The sequence below is a fragment of the Dendrobates tinctorius genome, unplaced genomic scaffold (assembly GCF_039654945.1).
Source record: "Dendrobates tinctorius isolate UK_male_01 unplaced genomic scaffold, ASM3965494v1 ptg000251l, whole genome shotgun sequence".
Classification (NCBI taxonomy): Eukaryota; Metazoa; Chordata; class Amphibia; order Anura; family Dendrobatidae; genus Dendrobates; species Dendrobates tinctorius.
Window position 1 is genome coordinate 5,348,833 of NW_027361918.1, and position 24,404 is coordinate 5,373,236.

Sequence of the window (24,404 nt, forward strand, 5' to 3'; positions counted from 1 at the left end):
GATACCATGTTTTGGCATAGGTGGTTTCCTTCATTGGAGACTGCCCTTCCCGTGGTTGTTCCTTCCTGGGGAAAGACCTGGCTAGTCATTGCTTGCGTTGAGAAACATGTGATGGTGTCTCCGTGGCTTGTGTTTTGCTTATTTCCTATAGTGTCACTTATTCGTCCTGACGTCCCTCGGCATCTCTGATGAGGCTGCTTTGGTGTCGCAGCCGCTGGGCCCAGCTGCTGAAGATCTGTCGTAGTCTTCGGGCACCCCAGCGCCCAGGAGCAGTTAGGGCACAACAGGCCCTGAGGGAGTCCTTTGATGAGGTAACCCCCTGTAGAAACAACAGGGTTCCGCTCGTAAGCGAGTTCAATGAGACTACAGTCCCCAAGCAGGATTGTGTCGCAGTTACCAGGAGTGGCGGTTGGCAGGCCAAGTGCACGGCCTGGGCCTAGGCAAAGAGTTTCTCTGTAGGCGAGGAGTAGGCCCCAACTGCCGACTGCAGCGGGGTGACGTCAACTGCAGGCGATGATGAATAGGCCGCAGCCGTGGGCTGAAGCGGGGTGGTAGCGGGCAGGCTGCAGCCGCGGGCTGGAGTGAAGCGGCAGCGGCTTTGAGAGGCGGCGGACAGGCCGCAACAGGCTGAAGAACAGCGGTAACAGCTGCGGACGACCGTGGGCAGGTCGTGACCCCGGATTGGAGTGAAGCGGCAGTATCTTGTTGGTAAGTTTGGCGCTTACTCTCCACAGGCCACTGTAAGTCTCCCCTCTGCCGCTGGTCTCCTCTCTGGTCACCGTCTGTCACTCTGGCTCTCTCAAACTCCCACAGTCTCTTGCTTCGTGTCTGCCGTTCCGCCAACTGACTCCCCTGCGCGCTCCCTGTCCCTTTTATACTCGCCCCTCCCCTTGCTGTCCTGTCACTCCCAGCAGTCCACTCTCCTCCTCCGTTCCCCAGGTACAGTTCCCTTAGGAACCTAGATGGCGGTCCCCTTGGTTCCGGCCCGGACACTCTGTGGGGGCCCTTCTCCCTACATCTGCATTTGTTTAGCTAGTACTGAAACAGGATTCATGGTAAGATCAGAAAATATGGAGCAACCAATAATGTCACGCTGTGACTGTAGGGAAGCCGGAGACGAGGGACCCTATACTGTTCCTAATCTAGGGAAGCCCCAGTTTATCACTAACCCTGAGGTTACTCCTGAAGGTGGAGATGCCCGGTTCTCATACCTCTCTGTGCTGTTATAAAATCCCATGAAGCTGCCACCCTCCCCGCAGTGAGGGAAGGGGCAGGGTTATAAGAGGTAACACTGGCTGAACGAACACTGGAAAACCAAGGCACAATCAAACAACAGGTACACAGGATAAAATACAAAGATGGGAGCAAAGAAAAGCAACACAAAGGAACGCCATCAAGGGGAAGGAAGAAGTATTCACAACAAACTGCATGCAACAATCTCAAGACGCCAAGAACGACTCTCCAGAAAACCTTCTCCAATGCAGAGAGGAGCAGAATGAAAATTCTATTGCTGGCATGGAGGGAAGCCAGACACAGGTTTATATAATGGAAGGGTGTGGTAACAATATGCAGCACAGCCAATAGACAACAAGGAGCTCTCAACCCTTTCCATGCCACAAAATACTTATTGTTAACTCATGAATGGCCGTGAGGATATAAAGAGGATCTGTGCTCAGCTAATCGCTGCAATCTTCTAATCTCAAATGTACCACAGGTCCCAGCAGAATTTGGTACATTCATTACAGTGGGGACACATATCATGGCTCATTAGGATAGAGACGTAACAGGGATCCTCAGGAGACAGACACTTACTGGCTTTCACCAAGCAGAGGTTACAGCTGAACAGGACGAGCACAGCCGGGCTCAGGTACATTGGTATATGGGCCATCTCAGGCAGGTTATGGCCCCACACGAAGCCTTGGGATCTCCGGCTCAGAAGTGAGACACAAGTCATTGGAGCTTCAAGTTTGGACGATCTCTCCCCAGTAATGTCTACATCCTATGACTGGAGGAGAAGGGAAGGTCTGCGCTGTACTCCATCCACTGTAAGTGGGGACAAGGGTATAGGAGCTGCGCCTCTTCAAGGGTGACTGGTGCAGAGTTTACAGCTCACCTGTGGGCAGAGGAGAACAATATTATCACTAAACACCGAACAATGAGGTGCAGAGATTTACTGACATTAACCTGTAATGTACCTGGAGGAGGGGTGAAATGTCAAATGTACTAAAAATGTATGCGCCTAATAAATGTACCCGTTAATGGCGGTCTGAGCCTCATATGAGCGGGTGTAGGGGTGTATCCCTCTCCACTATAAAAAGTGCAATAGTTCAATACAAATAAAATCAAAAATTCAGCACAAATTGCAGTACTACATAGTGTAATATGGCTCCTGGAGTGTGATATCATGATATATACAGTGGGGGGAAAAGTATTTAGTCAGCCCCCAATTGTGCAAGTTCTCCCACTTATAAAGATGAGAGCGGCCTGTAATTGACATCATAGGTAGACCACAACTATGAGAGACAAAATGAGAAAACAAATCCAGAAAATCACAGTGTCTGATTTGGAAATATTTATTTAGCAAATTATGGTGGAAAATAAGTATTTCGTCATTAACAAAAGTTCATCTCAATATTTTGTTATATATCCTTTGTTGGCAATGACAGCGGTCAAACGTTTTCTGTAAGTCTCCACAAGGTTGGCCCACACTGTTGGTGGTATGTTGGCCCATTGCTCCATGCAGATCTCCTCTAGAGCAGTGAGGTTTGGGCCTGTCGCTGGGCAACACAGACTTTCTTATCCCTCTATGGGCTTGAGATCTGGAGACTGGCTAGGCCACTCCAGGACTTTCATATGCTTCTTACGAAGCCACTCCTTTGTTGCCCTGGTGGTCTGCTTGGGATCATTATCATGCTGAAAGAGCTATCCACGTTTCATCTTCAAAGCCCTTGCTGATGGAAGGAAGATTACACTCAAAATCTCACGATACATGGGCCCCATTCATTCTTTAATGTACATGGATCAGTCGTCCTGGTCACTTTGCAGAAAAACAGCCCCAAAGCTTGATGTTGCCACCCCTGTTGTGAACTCTCTTAATCTGACTTTTGAGGCAGGGCTCCCTCTGGTGGATACTGCTGGTAGTGGAGCTGGTCAACATGATGTTAACCCAACAGCTGCAGAAGATAATTGGAGGAGTGGGGATAGTGACTGGGACTACATAAGCGAGCAGACTTCTCTCAGTGGCTGCCGGTGATATTCCTTTCTTTGCTTATTGTGGATTTCTTTCTCCTGCCTGATCCTGCATTTTTCAGCTAAGTGTCATTTGCTAAACCCTTTGCATCTGATTTTGCCTTGCTGTCAGGGGTCAGCGTGCTCCCCCAGGGGCTGCTGGCTCCTGCCCTGTATTTTTGTATCTTGTGTTTGTTTGCTCAGTCCCCTGCTGTATTAGTCTGTTGCTAGCTGCCAGTTCACACCTGAGTGCTGATATAGTGGGGGCGAGGTTTGTGCAAACCTCAGTATTTTTGTACATCAGTCGTGTTGGAATTGTTAGGGTTTTTGCGTGATTGCAGACAGTGCCTTTTCTGTCCTGTCCTAGTCAGTGTGGGTCCCATCATTTGCTCAGTCTATTTTCTGTCTGTGTTTGTGCATCATCTTGTCTCACCGACAATATATGTTTGGGGGCTGTCTATTCCTTTGGGGATCTGCTCTGGGGCAGTTTAGATTTCACCTTTCTGTCTTTAGGCTTAGTTAGTCCTCCGGCTGTGACGAGGCGTCTAGGGCAACGTAGGAATGGTCCATGGCTACTGCTAGTTGTGTTGTTAAGATCAGGGGTCTGCAATCCGCTGAGCGACCAACCTCTCTGGTGTTCTTGTGGCATAGCCTATTGCACTCTCCTCCTCGGTGACCCATTCATAATACACCCCCGTGCTTCACAGTAGGTATGATATTCTTTGGATACAACTCAGCATTCTGTCTCCTCCAAACACAACGAGTTTTGTTTCTACCAAACAGTTCTACTTTGGTTTCATCAGACCATATGACATTCTCCCAATACTCTTCTGGATAATCCAAATGCTTTCTAGCAAACTTCAGACGGGCCCGGACATGTACTGGCTTAAGCAGGGGGACACGTCTGGCACTACAGGATCTGAGCCCCTGGTGGCGTAATGTGTTATTGATGGTAGCCTTTGTTACGGTGGTCCCAGCTCTATGCAGGTCATTCACTAGGTCCCCCATGTGGTTCTGGGATTTTTGCTCACTGTTCTTGTGATCATTCTGACCCCACGGGGTGAGATCTTGCGTGGAGCCCCAGATCGAGGGAGATTATCAGTGGTCTTGTATGTCTTCCATTTTCTTATTATTGCTCCCACAGTTGATTTCATCACACCAAGCTGCTTGCCTATTGCAGATTCAGTCTTCGCAGCCTGGTGCAGGGCTACAATTTTGTTTCTGGTGTCCTTCGACAGCTCTTTGGTCTTCACCATAGTGGAGTTTGGAGTGTGCCTGTTTGAGGTTGTGGACAGGCGTCTTTTATACTGATAACCAGGTCAAACAGGAGCCATTACTACAGGTAATGAGTGGAGGACAGAGGAGCCTCTTAAAGAAGAAGTTACAGATCTGTGAGAGCCAGAAATCTTGCATGTTTTTACGTGACCAAATACTTATTTTCCACCATAATTTGCCAAACAAATCTTGCCAAATCATACAAGGTGATTTCCTGGATTTGCTTTCTCATTTTGACTCTTATAGTTGTGATATATCTATGATGTCAATTACAGGTGTGATGGTATGATATGTTATGTGGGTATCATTTTGTGTCTATATATATTTTACGGATTTCCTTTTAGTTTTGCCTATAATAAAGGTCTTGGGATTGTTCATACTTCCCTCACTCTGGTGATTGTGTGGTATCGGAGAAGGACTCCGTGCCAACTGGTGGCAGCTGTGGGATCAACAGAGTGCAACCCAATGGAGAACCACCCACAGAGTGAGTACAGAAATTGGACTGTATCCAGTTTACAGGAGAGAGACAGAGACCTGGGTCTGAACTACCAGGGACTGACTCAAGAAGCCTTAATTGACCTACTGGTGGGTGCTAGCCCGGCCACCTCCTCACAGATGTCTGAATGACAAGCACTGGAGACAGGGATCCCCACCCCAAAAAGTCAATGGTTGGTGTGGTATGAAGTAGAGGTGGCGGCTCTGGGCCAAGGCGTCTCACAGGAGTACAAGGAGGAGGCTGCCCGCCGGGCACAGCGGAGACAAGACGCAATGGAGCTTGAAAGAGGGAGTAACGCAATGTGGAGTGTTAACCCAACGATCCGGAAGCCTGTACAGATCACCCGGCCAGAGTTTAAGCCATTTGATGAGGCTTCGAGAGATGTGGAGGGGTTCTTCAAGGACTTTGAGCAGCAGTGTGCTGTGATGGAGGTACCCCACTCTGGCTGGATGCGTTTGTTAGTGGGGCTCCTGAACGGTAGCATGGCGGAGGCTTACCGAACCATTGACTCACAGCGGAATCGGGATTATAACACTGTAAAGCGGACTGTCCTGGATTACCATGCTATCACCCCAAGAAGGATGGTACAACACGATCCTGCGTTGATAACAGATGATTAAATGATGCCACCAAGAGTGATGCTTACCCCATGCCCAGGATTGATGATCTATTGGATCGTTTGGCCAGTGCCCAATTTGTGACCATGTTAAACTGGAGGAAGGGGTACTTTCAGATACCCCTAACGGAGGACGCTCGGGAGCGCTCGGCCCACTCCATTTGGGCTTTTTGAGTTCCTGGGAATGTCCTTTGGGATGAAAACTGCCCCCGCTACTTTCCAGAGACTGGTAGATCGACTGTTACAACAATGTCAGGACTTTGCCTGTGCTTACGTGGATGACATTGCCATTTTTAGCACAACCTTGGAGGAACATCTTAAACACTTGGGCATAGTGCTAGACTGTATCCTTACTGCAGGACTGACCATTCGCCCCGATAAATGCCAAATAGGGATGGCTGAGGTGCAGTACCTCGGGCATAGAGTAGGGGGTGGGACACTAAGGCCTGAGCCTGCCAAGGTGGAAGCCATTAGCAACTGGTGTAGACCCCAGACTAAAAAAGCAGGTACTTGCATTTTTAGGAACTGCTGGTTACTATCGCAAATTTGTTTCTAATTTCAGCACCTTGGCCAAGCCCCTAACCGACCTGACCTGCAAGAACATGCCTAGGAATGTGACGTGGACGACGGCATGCAAGGATGCCATTTCAGCATTAAAGACCGCCCTCATCACATGAAAATCTGGCACTGCCGCCGGCACTCGGACCGGAGCGTGCGGCTACATGTATTTCTATGCAGCCGCACCCTCCAGTCAGAGTGCCGGCGGCAGTGCCACGTTTTCATGCGAGAGACTCGCACCAGAATCGTGCGAGTCTCTCAAAAGTGAGTATGAGCCCTTAAAGGGATCACTGGTATGGAAGTTAGGACCATTCCACTCAGCGCTCTGGTTATGACTCCAGACTGACAGGATGATGTGGGATGTTAGGGGTAGTAATCCGGTGGCTCTGGCTGACGGGATGATGTGGTATATTAGTGGTAGTAGTCCGGTGGCTCTGGCTGATGGGATGATGTGGGATATTAGTGGTAGTAGTCCGGTGGCTCTGGCTGACGGGATGATGTGGGATATTAGGGGTAGTAGTCCGGTGGCTCTGGCTGACGGGATGATGTGTGATATTAGGGGTAGTAGTCCGGTGGCTCTGGCTGACGGGATGATGTGTGATATTAGGGGTAGTAGTCCGGTGGCTCTGGCTGACGGGATGATGTGTGATATTAGGGGTAGTAGTCCGGTGGCTCTGGCTGACGGGATGATGTGGGATATTAGGGGTAGTAGTCCGGTGGCTCTGGCTGATGGGATGATGTGGGATATTAGGGGTAGTAGTCCGGTGGCTCTGGCTGACGGGATGATGTGGGATATTAGGGGTAGTAGTCCGGTGGCTCTGGCTGACGGGATGATGTGTGATATTAGGGGTAGTAGTCCGGTGGCTCTGGCTGACGGGATGATGTGTGATATTAGGGGTAGTAGTCCGGTGGCTCTGGCTGACGGGATGATGTGGGATATTAGGGGTAGTAGTCCGGTGGCTCTGGCTGATGGGATGATGTGGGATATTAGGGGTAGTAGTCCGGTGGCTCTGGCTGACGGGATGATGTGGGATATTAGTGGTAGTAGTCCGGTGGCTCTGGCTGACGGGATGTTGTGGGATATTAGGGGTAGTAGTCCGGTGGCTCTGGCTGATGGGATGATGTGGGATATTAGGGGTAGTAGTCCGGTGGCTCTGGCTGACGGGATGATGTGGGATATTAGGGGTAGTAGTCCGGTGGCTCTGGCTGACGGGATGATGTGGGATATTAGGGGTAGTAGTCTGGAGGCTCTGGCTGACGGGATGATGTGGGATATTAGTGGTAGTATTCCGGTGGCTCTGGGTGACGGGATTATGTGGGATATTAGGGGTAGTAGTCCGGTGGCTCTGGCTGACGGGATGATGTGGGATATTAGAGGTAGTAGTCCGGTGGCTCTGGGTGACGGGATTATGTGGGATATTAGGGGTAGCAGTCCGGTGGCTCTGGCTGACGGGATGATGTGAGATATTAGTGGTAGTATTCCGGTGGCTCTGGGTGACGGGATTATGTGGGATATTAGGGGTAGTAGTCCGGTGGCTCTGGCTGACGGGATGATGTGGGATATTAGAGGTAGTAGTCCTGTGGCTCTGGCTGACGGGATGATGTGGGATATTAGTGGTAGTAGTCCGGTGGCTCTGGCTGATGGGATGATGTGGGATATTAGGGGTAGTAGTCCGGTGGCTCTGGGTGACGGGATTATGTGGGATATTAGGGGTAGCAGTCCGGTGGCTCTGGCTGACGGGATGATGTGAGATATTAGTGGTAGTAGTCCGGTGGCTCTGGCTGATGGGATGATGTGGGATATTAGGGGTAGTAGTCCGGTGGCTCTGGGTGACGGGATTATGTGGGATATTAGGGGTAGTAGTCCGGTGGCTCTGGCTGATGGGATGATGTGGGATATTAGGGGTAGTAGTCCGGTGGCTCTGGGTGACGGGATGATGTGGGATATTAGGGGTAGTAGTCCGGTGGCTCTGGGTGACGGGATTATGTGGGATATTAGGGGTAGCAGTCCGGTGGCTCTGGCTGACGGGATGATGTGTGATATTAGGGGTAGTAGTCCGGTGGCTCTGGCTGACGGGATGATGTGGGATATTAGGGGTAGTAGTCCGGTGGCTCTGGCTGACGGGATGATGTGGGATATTAGTGGTAGTATTCCGGTGGCTCTGGGTGACGGGATTATGTGGGATATTAGGGGTAGTAGTCCGGTGGCTCTGGCTGACGGGATGATGTGGGATATTAGAGGTAGTAGTCCGGTGGCTCTGGGTGACGGGATTATGTGGGATATTAGGGGTAGCAGTCCGGTGGCTCTGGCTGACGGGATGATGTGAGATATTAGTGGTAGTATTCCGGTGGCTCTGGGTGACGGGATTATGTGGGATATTAGGGGTAGTAGTCCGGTGGCTCTGGCTGACGGGATGATGTGGGATATTAGAGGTAGTAGTCCTGTGGCTCTGGCTGACGGGATGATGTGGGATATTAGTGGTAGTAGTCCGGTGGCTCTGGCTGATGGGATGATGTGGGATATTAGGGGTAGTAGTCCGGTGGCTCTGGCTGACGGGATGATGTGAGATATTAGTGGTAGTATTCCGGTGGCTCTGGGTGACGGGATTATGTGGGATATTAGGGGTAGTAGTCCGGTGGCTCTGGCTGATGGGATGATGTGGGATATTAGGGGTAGTAGTCCGGTGGCTCTGGGTGACGGGATGATGTGGGATATTAGGGGTAGCAGTCCGGTGGCTCTGGCTGACGGGATGATGTGAGATATTAGTGGTAGTATTCCGGTGGCTCTGGGTGACGGGATTATGTGGGATATTAGGGGTAGTAGTCCGGTGGCTCTGGCTGACGGGATGATGTGGGATATTAGAGGTAGTAGTCCTGTGGCTCTGGCTGACGGGATGATGTGGGATATTAGTGGTAGTAGTCCGGTGGCTCTGGCTGACGGGATGATGTGGGATATTAGAGGTAGTAGTCCTGTGGCTCTGGCTGACGGGATGATGTGGGATATTAGTGGTAGTAGTCCGGTGGCTCTGGCTGATGGGATGATGTGGGATATTAGGGGTAGTAGTCCGGTGGCTCTGGCTGACGGGATGATGTGAGATATTAGTGGTAGTATTCCGGTGGCTCTGGGTGACGGGATTATGTGGGATATTAGGGGTAGTAGTCCGGTGGCTCTGGCTGATGGGATGATGTGGGATATTAGGGGTAGTAGTCCGGTGGCTCTGGGTGACGGGATGATGTGGGATATTAGGGGTAGTAGTCCGGTGGCTCTGGGTGACGGGATTATGTGGGATATTAGGGGTAGCAGTCCGGTGGCTCTGGCTGACGGGATGATGTGAGATATTAGTGGTAGTATTCCGGTGGCTCTGGGTGACGGGATTATGTGGGATATTAGGGGTAGTAGTCCGGTGGCTCTGGCTGACGGGATGATGTGGGATATTAGAGGTAGTAGTCCTGTGGCTCTGGCTGACGGGATGATGTGGGATATTAGTGGTAGTAGTCCGGTGGCTCTGGCTGATGGGATGATGTGGGATATTAGGGGTAGTAGTCCGGTGGCTCTGGCTGATGGGATGATGTGGGATATTAGGGGTAGTAGTCCGGTGGCTCTGGCTGATGGGATGATGTGGGATATTAGGGGTAGTAGTCCGGTGGCTCTGGCTGACGGGATGTTGTGGGATATTAGGGGTAGTAGTCCGATGGCTCTGGCTGATGGGATGATGTGGGATATTAGGGGTAGTAGTCCGGTGGCTCTGGCTGACGGGATGATGTGGGATATTAGGGGTAGTACTCCGGTGGCTCTGGCTGACGGGATGATGTGGGATATTAGGGGTAGTAGTCCGGTGGCTCTGGCTGACGGGATGATGTGGGATATTAGGGGTAGTAGTCCGGTGGCTCTGGCTGACGGGATGATGTGGGATATTAGGGGTAGTAGTCCGGCGGCTCTGGCTGATGGGATGATGTGGGAAATTAGGGGTAGTAGTCCGGTGGCTCTGGCTGACGGGATGATGTGGGATATTAGGGGTAGTAGTCCGGTGGCTCTGGCTGATGGGATGATGTGTGATATTAGTGGTAGTAGTCCGGCGGCTCTGGCTGATGGGATGATGTGGGATATTAGTGGTAGTAGTCCGGTGGCTCTCGCTGACGGGATGATGTGGGATATTAGTGGTAGTAGTCCGGTGGCTCTGGCTGACGGGATGATGTGTGATATTAGTGGTAGTAGTCCGGCGGCTCTGGCTGATGGGATGATGTGGGATATTAGGGGTAGTAGTCCGGTGGCTCTGGCTGACGGGATGATGTGGGATATTAGGGGTAGTAGTCCGGTGCCTCTGGCTGACGGGATGATGTGTGATATTAGTGGTAGTAGTCCGGCGGCTCTGGCTGATGGGATGAAGTGGGATATTAGGGGTAGTAGTCCGGTGGCTCTGGCTGACGGGATGATGTGGGATATTAGGGGTAGTAGTCCGGTGGCTCTGGCTGACGGGATGATGTGTGATATTAGTGGTAGTAGTCCGGTGGCTCTGGCTGACGGGATGATGTGGGATATTAGTGGTAGTAGTCCGGTAGCTCTGGCTGACGGGATGATGTGGGATATTAGTGGTAGTAGTCCGGTGGCTCAGGCTGACGGGATGATGTGTGATATTAGTGGTAGTAGTCCGGCGGCTCTGGCTGATGGGATGATGTGGGATATTAGGGGTAGTTGTCCGGCGGCTCTGGCTGACGGGATGATGTGGGATATTAGTGGTAGTAGTCCGGTGGCTCTGGCTGACGGGATGATGTGGGATATTAGGGGTAGTAGTCCGGCGGCTCTGGCTGATGGGATGATGTGGGATATTAGGGGTAGTAGTCCGGTGGCTCTGGCTGACGGGATGATGTGGGATATTAGGGGTAGTAGTCCGGTGGCTCTGGCTGACGGGATGATGTGGGATATTAGGGGTAGTAGTCCGGTGGCTCTGGCTGACGGGATGATGTGGGATATTAGGGGTAGTAGTCCGGTGGCTCTGGCTGACGGGATGATGTGGGATATTAGGGGTAGTAGTCCGGTGGCTCTGGCTGACGGGATGATGTGGGATATTAGGGGTAGTAGTCCAGTGGCTCTGGCTGACGGGATGATGTGGGATATTAAGGGTAGTAGTCCGGTGGCTCTGGCTGACGGGATGATGTGGGATATTAGGGGTAGTAGTCCGGTGGCTCTGACTGACGGGATGATGTGGGATATTAGGGGTAGTAGTCCGGTGGCTCTGGCTGACGGGATGATGTGGGATATTAGGGGTAGTAGTCCGGTGGCTCTGGCTGACGGGATGATGTGGGATATTAGGGGTAGTAGTCCGGTGGCTCTGGCTGACGGGATGATGTGGGATATTAGGGGTAGTAGTCCGGTGGCTCTGGCTGACGGGATGATGTGGGATATTAGGGGTAGTAGTCCGGTGGCTCTGGCTGACGGGATGATGTGGGATATTAGGGGTAGTAGTCCGGTGGCTCTGACTGACGGGATGATGTGGGATATTAGGGGTAGTAGTCCGGTGGCTCTGGCTGACGGGATGATGTGGGATATTAGGGGTAGTAGTCCGGTGGCTCTGGCTGACGGGATGATGTGGGATATTAGGGTAGTAGTCCAGTGGCTCTGGCTGACGGGATGATGTGGGATATTAAGGGTAGTAGTCCGGTGGCTCTGGCTGACGGGATGATGTGGGATATTAGGGGTAGTAGTCCGGTATCTCTGGCTGACGGGATGATGTGGGATATTAGGGGTAGTAGTCCGGTGGCTCTGCCTGACGGGATGATGTGGGATATTAGGGGTAGTAGTCCGGTGGCTCTGGCTGACGGGATGATGTGGGATATTAGGGGTAGTAGTCCGGTGGCTCTGGCTGACGGGATGATGTGGGATATTAGTGGTAGTAGTCCGGTATCTCTGGCTGACGGGATGATGTGGGATATTAGGGGTAGTAGTCCAGTGGCTCTGGCTGACGGGATGATGTGGGATATTAGTGGTAGTAGTCCGGTGGCTCTGGCTGACGGGATGATGTGGGATATTAGGGGTAGTAGTCCGGTGGCTCTGGCTGACGGGATGATGTGGGATATTAGTGGTAGTAGTCCGGTATCTCTGGCTGACGGGATGATGTGGGATATTAGGGGTAGTAGTCCAGTGGCTCTGGCTGACGGGATGATGTGGGATATTAGTGGTAGTAGTCCGGTGGCTCTGGCTGACGGGATGATGTGGGATATTAGTGGTAGTAGTCCGGTGGCTCTGGCTGACGGGATGATGTGGGATATTAAGGGTAGTAGTCCTGTGGCTCTGGCTGACGGGATGATGTGGGATATTAGGGGTAGTAGTCCGGTATCTCTGGCTGACGGGATGATGTGGGATATTAGGGGTAGTAGTCCGGTGGCTCTGCCTGACGGGATGATGTGGGATATTAGGGGTAGTAGTCCGGTGGCTCTGGCTGACGGGATGATGTGGGATATTAGGGGTAGTAGTCCGGTATCTCTGGCTGACGGGATGATGTGGTATATTAGGGGTAGTAGTCCGGTATCTCTGGCTGACGGGATGATGTGGGATATTAGGGGTAGTAGTCCGGTGGCTCTGGCTGACGGGATGATGTGGGATATTAGGGGTAGTAGTCCGGTGGCTCTGGCTGACGGGATGATGTGGGATATTAGGGGTAGTAGTCCGGTGGCTCTGGCTGACGGGATGATGTGGGATATTAGGGGTAGTAGTCCGGTATCTCTGGCTGACGGGATGATGTGGGATATTAGCGGTAGTAGTCCGGTATCTCTGGCTGACGGGATGATGTGGGATATTAGGGGTAGTAGTCCGGTGGCTCTGGCTGACGGGATGATGTGGGATATTAGTGGTAGTAGTCCGGTGGCTCTGGCTGACGGGATGATGTGGGATATTAGGGGTAGTAGTCCGGTGGCTCTGGCTGATGGGATGATGTGGGATATTAGTGGTAGTAGTCCGGTATCTCTGGCTGACGGGATGATGTGGGATATTAGGGGTAGTACTCCGGTATCTCTGGCTGACGGGATGATGTGGGATATTAGGGGTAGTAGTCCGGTATCTCTGGCTGACGGGATGATGTGGTATATTAGGGGTAGTAGTCCAGTGGCTCTGGCTGACGGGATGATGTGGGATATTAGTGGTAGTAGTCCGATGGCTCTGGCTGACGGGATGATGTGGGATATTAGTGGTAGTAGTCCGGTGGCTCTGGCTGACGGGATGATGTGGGATATTAAGGGTAGTAGTCCGGTGGCTCTGGCTGACGGGATGATGTGGGATATTAGTGGTAGTAGTCCGGTATCTCTGGCTGACGGGATGATGTGGTATATTAGGGGTAGTAGTCCGGTATCTCTGGCTGACGGGATGATGTGGGATATTAGGGGTAGTAGTCCGGTGGCTCTGGCTGACGGGATGATGTGGGATATTAGGGGTAGTAGTCCGGTGGCTCTGGCTGACGGGATGATGTGGGATATTAGGGGTAGTAGTCCGGTGGCTCTGGCTGACGGGATGATGTGGGATATTAGGGGTAGTAGTCCGGTATCTCTGGCTGACGGGATGATGTGGGATATTAGGGGTAGTAGTCCGGTATCTCTGGCTGACGGGATGATGTGGGATATTAGTGGTAGTAGTCCGGTGGCTATGGCTGACGGGATGATGTGGGATATTAGGGGTAGTAGTCCGGTGGCTCTGGCTGACGGGATGATGTGGGATATTAGTGGTAGTAGTCCGGTGGCTCTGGCTGACGGGATGATGTGAGATATTAAGGGTAGTAGTCCGGTGGCTCTGGCTGACGGGATGATGTGGGATATTAGTGGTAGTAGTCCGGTGGCTCTGGCTGACGGGATGATGTGTGATATTAGGGGTAGTGGTCCGGTGGCTCTGCCTGACGGGATGATGTGGGATATTAGGGGTAGTAGTCCGGTGGCTCTGGCTGACGGGATGATGTGGGATATTAGGGGTAGTAGTCCGGTATCTCTGGCTGACGGGATGATGTGGGATATTAGCGGTAGTAGTCCGGTATCTCTGGCTGACGGGATGATGTGGGATATTAGGGGTAGTAGTCCGGTGGCTCTGGCTGACGGGATGATGTGGGATATTAGGGGTAGTAGTCCGGTGGCTCTGGCTGACGGGATGATGTGGGATATTAGGGGTAGTAGTCCGGTGGCTCTGGCTGACGGGATGATGTGGGATATTAGGGGTAGTAGTCCGGTGGCTCTGCCTGACGAGATGATGTGGGATATTAGCGGTAGTAGTCCGGTATCTCTGGCTGACGGGATGATGTGGGATATTAGGGGTAGTAGTCCGGTGGCTCTGGCTGACGGGATGATGTGGGATATTAGGGGTAGTAGTCCGGTATCTCTGGCTGACGGGATGATGTGGGATATTAGCGGTAGTAGTCCGGTATCTCTGGCTGACGGGATGATGTGGGATATTAGGGGTAGTAGTCCGGTGGCTCTGGCTGACGGGATGATGTGGGATATTAGGGGTAGTAGTCCGGTGGCTCTGGCTGACGGGATAATGTGGGATATTAGGGGTAGTAGTCCGGTGGCTCTGACTGACGGGATGATGTGGGATATTAGGGTTAGTAGTCCGGTGGCTCTGGCTGACGGGATGATGTGGGATATTAGGGGTAGTAGTCCGGTGGCTCTGGCTGACGGGATGATGTGGGATATTAGGGGTAGTAGTCCGGTAGCTCTGGCTGACGGGATGATGTGTGATATTAGGGGTAGTAGTCCGGTATCTCTGGCTGACGGGATGATGTGGGATATTAGGGGTAGTAGTCCGGTGGCTCTGGCTGACGGGATGATGGGGGATATTAGGGGTAGTAGTCCGGTGGCTCTGGCTGACGGGATGATGTGGGATATTTTGGGTAGTAGTCCGGTGGCTCTGGCTGACGGGATGATGTGGGATATTAGGGGTAGTAGTCCGGTATCTCTAGCTGACGGGATGATGTGGGATATTAGGGGTAGTAGTCCGGTATCTCTGGCTGACGGGATGATGTGGGATATTAGTGGTAGTAGTCCGGTGGCTCTGGCTGACGGGATGATGTGGGATATTAGTGGTAGTAGTCCGGTGGCTCTGGCTGACGGGATGATGTGTGATATTAGGGGTAGTAGTCCGGTGGCTCTGGCTGACGGGATGATGTGGGATATTAGGGGTAGTAGTCCGGTGGCTCTGGCTGACGGGATGATGTGGGATATTAGTGGTAGTAGTCCGGTGGCTCTGGCTGACGGGATGAAGTGAGATATTAAGGGTAGTAGTCCGGTGGCTCTGGCTGACGGGATGATGTGGGATATTAGTGGTAGTAGTCCGGTGGCTCTGGCTGACGGGATGATGTGGGATATTAGGGGTAGTAGTCCGGTGGCTCTGGCTGACGGGATGATGTGGGATATTAGTGGTAGTAGTCCGGTGGCTCTGGCTGACGGGATGATGTGAGATATTAAGGGTAGTAGTCCGGTGGCTCTGGCTGACGGGATGATGTGGGATATTAGGGGTAGTAGTCCGGTATCTCTGGCTGACGGGATGATGTGGGATATTAGGGGTAGTAGTCCGGTGGCTCTGCCTGACGGGATGATGTGGGATATTAGGGGTAGTAGTCCGGTGGCTCTGGCTGACGGGATGATGTGGGATATTAGGGGTAGTAGTCCGGTATCTCTGGCTGACGGGATGATGTGGGATATTAGCGGTAGTAGTCCGGTATCTCTGGCTGACGGGATGATGTGGGATATTAGGGGTAGTAGTCCGGTGGCTCTGCCTGACGAGATGATGTGGGATATTAGTGGTAGTAGTCCGGTGGCTCTGGCTGATGGGATGATGTGGGATATTAGGGGTAGTAGTCCGGTGGCTCTGGCTGACGGGATGATGTGGGATATTAGGGGTAGTAGTCCGGTAGCTCTGGCTGACGGGATGATGTGTGATATTAGGGGTAGTAGTCCGGTATCTCTGGCTGACGGGATGATGTGGGATATTAGGGGTAGTAGTCCGGTATCTCTGGCTGACGGGATGATGTGGGATATTAGGGGTAGTAGTCCGGTGGCTCTGGCTGATGGGATGATGTGGGATATTAGGGGTAGTAGTCCGGTGGCTCTGGCTGACGGGATGATGTGTGATATTAGGGGTAGTAGTCCGGTGGCTCTGCCTGACGAGATGATGTGGGATATTAGGGGTAGTAGTCCGGTGGCTCTGGCTGATGGGATGATGTGGGATATTAGGGGTAGTAGTCCGGTGGCTCTGGCTGACGGGATGATGTGGGATATTAGTGGTAGTAGTCCGGTGGCTCTGGCTGATGGGATGATGTGGGATATTAGGGGTAGTAGTCCGGTGGCTCTGGCTGACGGGATGATGTGTGATATTAGGGGTAGTAGTCCGGTGGCTCTGCCTGACGAGATGATGTGGGATATTAGGGGTAGTAGTCCGGTGGCTCTGGCTGATGGGATGATGTGGGATATTAGGGGTAGTAGTCCGGTGGCTCTGGCTGACGGGATGATGTGTGATATTAGGGGTAGTAGTCCGGTGGCTCTGGCTGACGGGATGATGTGGGATATTAGGGGTAGTAGTCCGGTGGCTCTGGCTGATGGGATGATGTGGGATATTAGGGGTAGTAGTCCGGTGGCTCTGGCTGATGGGATGATGTGGGATATTAGGGGTAGTAGTCCGGTGGCTCTGGCTGACGGGATGATGTGGGATATTAGGAGTAGTAGTCCGGTGGCTCTGGCTGACGGGATGATGTGGGATATTAGGGGTAGTAGTCCGGTGGCTCTGGCTGACGGGATGATGTGGGATATTAGGGGTAGTAGTCCGGTGGCTCTGGCTGACGGGATGATGTGTGATATTAGGGGTAGTAGTCCGGTGGCTCTGGCTGACGGGATGATGTGGGATATTAGGGGTAGTAGTCCGGTGGCTCTGGCTGACGGGATGATGTGGGATATTAGGGGTAGTAGTCCTGTGGCTCTGGCTGATGGGATGATGTGGGATATTAGGGGTAGTAGTCCGGTGGCTCTGGCTGACGGGATGATGTGGGATATTAGGGGTAGTAGTCCGGTGGCTCTGGCTGACGGGATGATGTGGGATATTAGGGGTAGTAGTCCGGTGGCTCTGGCTGACGGGATGATGTGGGATATTAGGGGTAGTAGTCCGGTGGCTCTGGCTGACGGGATGATGTGGGATATTAGGGGTAGTAGTCCGGTGGCTCTGGCTGACGGGATGATGTGGGATATTAGGGGTAGTAGTCCGGTGGCTCTGGCTGATGGGATGATGTGGGATATTAGGGGTAGTAGTCCGGTGGCTCTGGCTGACGGGATGATGTGGGATATTAGGGGTAGTAGTCCGGTGGCTCTGGCTGACGGGATGATGTGGGATATTAGTGGTAGTAGTCCGGTGGCTCTGGCTGATGGGATGATGTGGGATATTAGGGGTAGTAGTCCGGTGGCTCTGGCTGACGGGATGATGTGGGATATTAGGGGTAGTAGTCCGGTGGCTCTGGCTGACGGGATGATGTGGAATATTAGGGGTAGTAGTCCGGTGGCTCTGGCTGACGGGATGATGTGGGATATTAGGGGTAGTAGTCCGGTGGCTCTGCCTGACGAGATGATGTGGGATATTAGTGGTAGTAGTCCGGTGGCTCTGGCTGATGGGATGATGTGGGATATTAGGGGTAGTAGTCCGGTGGCTCTGGCTGATGGGATGATGTGGGATATTAGGGGTAGTAGTCCGGTGGCTCTGACTGACGGGATGATGTGGGATATTAGCGGTAGTAGTGCGGTGTTTCTGTCTGATGGGATGATGTGGGATATTAGGGGTAGTAGTCCTGTGGCTCTGGCTGACGGGATGATGTGGGATATTAGGGGTAGTAGTCCGGTGGCTCTGACTGATGGGATGATGTGGGATATTAGGGGTAGTAGTCCGGTGGCTCTGGCTGACGGGATGATGTGGGATATTAGGGGTAGTAGTCCGGTGGCTCTGGCTGATGGGATGATGTGGGATATTAGGGGTAGTAGTCCGGTGGCTCTGGCTGATGGGATGATGTGGGATATTAGGGGTAGTAGTCCGGTGGCTCTGACTGACGGGATGATGTGGGATATTAGGGGTAGTAGTCCGGTGGCTCTGGCTGATGGGATGATGTGGGATATTAGGGGTAGTAGTCCGGTGGCTCTGACTGACGGGATGATGTGGGATATTAGGGGTAGTAGTCCGGTGGCTCTGGCTGATGGGATGATGTGGGATATTAGGGGTAGTAGTCCGGTGGCTCTGACTGACGGGATGATGTGGGATATTAGGGGTAGTAGTCCGGTGGCTCTGGCTGATGGGATGATGTGGGATATTAGTGGTAGTAGTCCGGTGACTCTGGCTGACGGGATGATGTGGGATATTAGGGGTAGTAGTCCGGTGGCTCTGGCTGACGGGATGATGTGGGATAATAGGGGTAGTAGTCCGGTGGTTCTGGCTGACGGGATGATGTGGGATATTAGGGGTAGTAGTCCGGTGGCTCTGGCTGACGGGATGATGTGGGATATTAGGGGTAGTAGTCCGGTGGCTCTGGCTGACGGGATGATGTAGGATATTAGGGGTAGTAGTCCGGTGGCTCTGGCTGATGGGATGATGTGGGATATTAGGGGTAGTAGTCCGGTGGCTCTGGCTGACGGGATGATGTGGGATATTAGGGGTAGTAGTCCGGTGGCTCTGGCTGACGGGATGATGTGGGATATTAGGGGTAGTAGTCCGGTGGCTCTGACTGACGGGATGATGTGGGATATTAGGGGTAGTAGTCCGGTGGCTCTGGCTGATGGGATGATGTGGGATATTAGGGGTAGTAGTCCGGTGGCTCTGACTGACGGGATGATGTGGGATATTAGTGGTAGTAGTCCGGTAGCTCTGGCTGACGGGATGATGTGGGATATTAGTGGTAGTAGTCCGGTGGCTCTGACTGACGGGATGATGTGGGATATTAGGGGTAGTAGTCCGGTAGCTCTGGCTGACGGGATGATGTGGGATATTAGGGGTAGTAGTCCGGTGGCTCTGGCTGACGGGATGATGGGGGATATTAGGGGTAGTAGTCCGGTGGCCCTGGCTGACGGGATGATGTGGGATATTAGGGGTAGTAGTCCGGTGGCTCTAGCTGACGGGATGATGGGGGATATTAGGGGTAGTAGTCCGGTGGCTCTGACTGACGGGATGATGTGGGATATTAGTGGTAGTAGTCCGGTGGCTCTGGCTGACGGGATGATGTGGGATATTAGTGGTAGTAGTCCGGTGGCTCTGGCTGACGGGATGATGTGGGATATTAGTGGTAGTAGTCCGGTGGCTCTGGCTGACGGGATGATGTGGGATATTAGTGGTAGTAGTCCGGTGGCTCTGGCTGATGGGATGATGTGGGATATTAGGGGTAGTAGTCCGGTGGCTCTGGCTGACGGGATGATGTGGGATATTAGTGGTAGTAGTCCGGTGGCTCTGGCTGACGGGATGATGTGGGATATTAGTGGTAGTAGTCCGGTGACTCTGGCTGACGGGATGATGTGGGATATTAGTGGTAGTAGTCCGGTGGCTCTGGCTGACGGGATGATGTGGGATATTAGGGGTAGTAGTCCGGTAGCTCTGGCTGATGGGATGATGTGGGATATTAGGGGTAGTAGTCCGGTGGCTCTGACTGACGGGATGATGTGGGATAATAGGGGTAGTAGTCCGGTGACTCTGGCTGACGGGATGATGTGGGATATTAGGGGTAGTAGTCCGGTGGCTCTGACTGACGGGATGATGTGGGATATTAGGGGTAGTAGTCCGGTGGCTCTGGCTGACTGGATGATGTGGGATATTAGGGGTAGTAGTCCGGTGGCTCTGGATGACGGGATGATGTGGGATATTAGGGGTAGTAGTCCGGTGGCTCTGACTGACGGGATGATGTGGGATATTAATGGTAGTAGTCCGGTGGCTCTGGCTGACGGGATGATGTGGGATATTAGGGGTAGTAGTCCGGTGGCTCTGGCTGACGGGATGATGTGGGATATTAGGGGTAGTAGTCCGGTGGCTCTGGCTGACGGGATGATGGGGGATATTAGGGGTAGTAGTCCGGTGGCTCTGGCTGACGGGATGATGTGGGATATTAGGGGTAGTAGTCCGGTGGCTCTGGCTGACGGGATGATGTGGGATATTAGGGGTAGTAGTCCGGTGGCTCTGGCTGATGGGATGATGTGGGATATTAGCGGTAGTAGTCCGGTGGCTCTGGCTGACGGGATGATGTGGGATATTAGGGGTAGTAGTCCGGTGGCTCTGGCTGACGGGATGATGTGGGATATTAGGGGTAGTAGTCCGGTGGCTCTGGCTGATGGGATGATGTGGGATATTAGGGGTAGTAGTCCGGTGGCTCTGGCTGACGGGATGATGTGGGATATTAGGGGTAGTAGTCCGGTGGCTCTGACTGACGGGATGATGTGGGATATTAGTGGTAGTAGTCCGGTGGCTCTGGCTGACGGGATGATGTGGGATATTAGGGGTAGTAGTCCGGTGGCTCTGGCTGATGGGATGATGTGGGATATTAGCGGTAGTAGTCCGGTAGCTCTGGCTGACGGGATGATGTGGGATATTAGGGGTAGTAGTCCGGTGGCTCTGGCTGATGGGATGATGTGGGATATTAGGGGTAGTAGTCCGGTGGCTCTGGCTGACGGGATGATGTGGGATATTAGTGGTAGTAGTCCGGTGGCTCTGGCTGATGGGATGATGTGGGATATTAGCGGTAGTAGTCCGGTAGCTCTGGCTGACGGGATGATGTGGGATATTAGGGGTAGTAGTCCGGTGGCTCTGACTGATGGGATGATGTGGGATATTAATGGTAGTAGTCCGGTGGCTCTGGCTGACGGGATGATGTGGGATATTAGGGGTAGTAGTCCGGTGGCTCTGGCTGACGGGATGATGTGGGATATTAGGGCTAGTAGTCCGGTGGCTCTGGCTGACGGGATGATGGGGGATATTAGGGGTAGTAGTCCGGTGGCTCTGGCTGACGGGATGATGTGGGATATTAGGGGTAGTAGTCCGGTGGCTCTGACTGACGGGATGATGTGGGATATTAGTGGTAGTAGTCCGGTGGCTCTGGCTGACGGGATGATGTGGGATATTAGGGGTAGTAGTCCGGTGGCTCTGGCTGATGGGATGATGTGGGATATTAGCGGTAGCAGTCCGGTGGCTCTGGCTGACGGGATGATGTGGGATATTAGGGGTAGTAGTCCGGTGGCTCTGGCTGACGGGATGATGTGGGATATTAGGGGTAGTAGTCCGGTGGCTCTGGCTGACGGGATGATGTGGGATATTAGGGGTAGTAGTCCGGTAGCTCTGGCTGACGGGATGATGTGGGATATCAGGGGTAGTAGTCCGGTGGCTCTGACTGACGGGATGATGTGGGATATTAGGGGTAGTAGTCCGGTGGCTCTGGCTGACGGGATGATGTGGGATATTAGGGGTAGTAGTCCGGTGGCTCTGACTGACGGGATGATGTGGGATATTAGTGGTAGTAGTCCGGTGGCTCTGGCTGACGGGATGATGTGGGATATTAGGGGTAGTAGTCCGGTGGCTCTGACTGACGGGATGATGTGGGATATTAGGGGTAGTAGTCCGGTGGCTCTGACTGATGGGATGATGTGGGATATTAGTGGTAGTAGTCCGGTGGCTCTGGCTGACGGGATGATGTGGGATATTAGGGGTAGTAGTCCGGTGTTTCTGTCTGATGGGATGATGTGGGATATTAGCGGTAGTAGTCCGGTGGCTCTGGCTGATGGGATGATGTGGGATATTAGGGGTAGTAGTCCGGTGGCTCTGGCTGACGGGATGATGTGGGATATTAGGGGTAGTAGTCCGGTGGCTCTGACTGACGGGATGATGTGGGATATTAGTGGTAGTAGTCCGGTGGCTCTGGCTGACGGGATGATGTGGGATATTAGTGGTAGTAGTCCGGTGGCTCTGACTGACGGGATGATGTGGGATATTAGTGGTAGTAGTCCGGTGGCTCTGGCTGACGGGATGATGTGGGATATTAGTGGTAGTAGTCCGGTGGCTCTGGCTGACGGGATGATGTGGGATATTAGGGGTAGTAGTCCGGTGGCTCTGACTGACGGGATGATGTGGGATATTAGTGGTAGTAGTCCGGTGGCTCTGGCTGACGGGATGATGTGGGATATTAGTGGTAGTAGTCCGGTGGCTCTGGCTGACGGGATGATGTGGGATATTAGTGGTAGTAGTCCGGTGGCTCTGGCTGACGGGATGATGTGGGATATTAGTGGTAGTAGTCCGGTGTTTCTGTCTGATGGGATGATGTGGGATATTAGGGGTAGTAGTCCGGTGGCTCTGGCTGACGGGTTGATGTGGGATATTAGGGGTAGTAGTCCGGTGGCTCTGGCTGACGGGATGATGTGGGATATTAGGGGTAGTAGTCCGGTGGATCTGGCTGACGGGATGATGTGGGATATTAGGGGTAGTAGTCCGGTGGCTCTGGCTGACGGGATGATGTGGGATATTAGGGGTAGTAGTCCGGTGGCTCTGGCTGACGGGATGATGTGGGATATTAGTGGTAGTAGTCCGGTGGCTCTGGCAGATGGGATGATGTGGGATATTAGGGGTAGTAGTCCTGTGGCTCTGACTGATGGGATGATGTGGGATATTAGGGGTAGTAGTCCGGTGGCTCTGGCTGACGGGATGATGTGGGATATTAGGGGTAGTAGTCCGGTGGCTCTGGCTGACGGGATGATGTGGGATATTAGGGGTAGTAGTCCGGTGTTTCTGTCTGATGGGATGATGTGGGATATTAGGGGTAGTAGTCCGGTGGATCTGGCTGACGGGATGATGTGGGATATTAGGGGTAGTAGTCCGGTGGCTCTGGCTGACGGAATGATGTGGGATATTAGGGGTAGTAGTCCGGTGGCTCTGGCTGATGGGATGATGTGGGATATTAGGGGTAGTAGTCCGGTGGCTCTGGCTGACGGGATGATGTGGGATATTAGTGGTAGTAGTCCGGTGGCTCTGGCTGACGGAATGATGTGGGATATTAGGGGTAGTAGTCCGGTGGCTCTGACTGACGGGATGATGTGGGATATTAGGGGTAGTAGTCCGGTGGCTCTGACTGACGGGATGATGTGGGATATTAGGGGTAGTAGTCCGGTGGATCTGGCTGACGGGATGATGTGGGATATTAGGGGTAGTAGTCCGGTGGCTCTGGCTGACGGAATGATGTGGGATATTAGGGGTAGTAGTCCGGTGGCTCTGGCTGATGGGATGATGTGGGATATTAGGGGTAGTAGTCCGGTGGCTCTGGCTGACGGGATGATGTGGGATATTAGTGGTAGTAGTCCGGTGGCTCTGGCTGACGGAATGATGTGGGATATTAGGGGTAGTAGTCCGGTGGCTCTGGCTGACGGAATGATGTGGGATATTAGGGGTAGTAGTCCGGTGGCTCTGACTGACGGGATGATGTGGGATATTAGTGGTAGTAGTCCGGTGGCTCTGGCTGACGGAATGATGTGGGATATTAGGGGTAGTAGTCCGGTGGCTCTGGCTGACGGAATGATGTGGGATATTAGGGGTAGTAGTCCGGTGGCTCTGGCTGACGGGATGATGTGGGATATTAGTGGTAGTAGTCCGGTGGCTCTGGCTGACGGAATGATGTGGGATATTAGGGGTAGTAGTCCGGTGGCTCTGACTGACGGGATGATGTGGGATATTAGTGGTAGTAGTCCGGTGGCTCTGGCTGACGGGATGATGTGGGATATTAGTGGTAGTAGTCCGGTGGCTCTGGCTGACGGGATGATGTGGGATATTAGTGGTAGTAGTCCGGTGGCTCTGGCTGACGGGATGATGTGGGATATTAGTGGTAGTAGTCCGGTGTTTCTGTCTGATGGGATGATGTGGGATATTAGGGGTAGTAGTCCGGTGGCTCTGGCTGACGGGTTGATGTGGGATATTAGGGGTAGTAGTCCGGTGGCTCTGGCTGACGGGATGATGTGGGATATTAGGGGTAGTAGTCCGGTGGATCTGGCTGACGGGATGATGTGGGATATTAGGGGTAGTAGTCCGGTGGCTCTGGCTGACGGGATGATGTGGGATATTAGGGGTAGTAGTCCGGTGGCTCTGGCTGACGGGATGATGTGGGATATTAGTGGTAGTAGTCCGGTGGCTCTGGCTGACGGGATGATGTGGGATATTAGGGGTAGTAGTCCGGTGTTTCTGTCTGATGGGATGATGTGGGATATTAGGGGTAGTAG

The 24,404-nt window shown here is 52.9% G+C and overlaps 1 protein-coding gene across 1 annotated transcript in view; it reads right to left on the reverse strand.

Annotated features, from left to right (window-relative positions):
* FNDC4 (fibronectin type III domain containing 4) overlaps positions 1–24,404 on the reverse strand; it is a 122,431-nt gene that overhangs the window by 27,827 nt on the left and 70,200 nt on the right. Inside the window, exon 2 of the mRNA XM_073557781.1 lies at positions 1,813–2,113. Within this exon, the coding sequence (XP_073413882.1) occupies positions 1,813–1,954 (142 nt within the window). The 5' untranslated portion in view covers positions 1,955–2,113. The remainder of the gene's footprint in view (positions 1–1,812; positions 2,114–24,404) is intronic.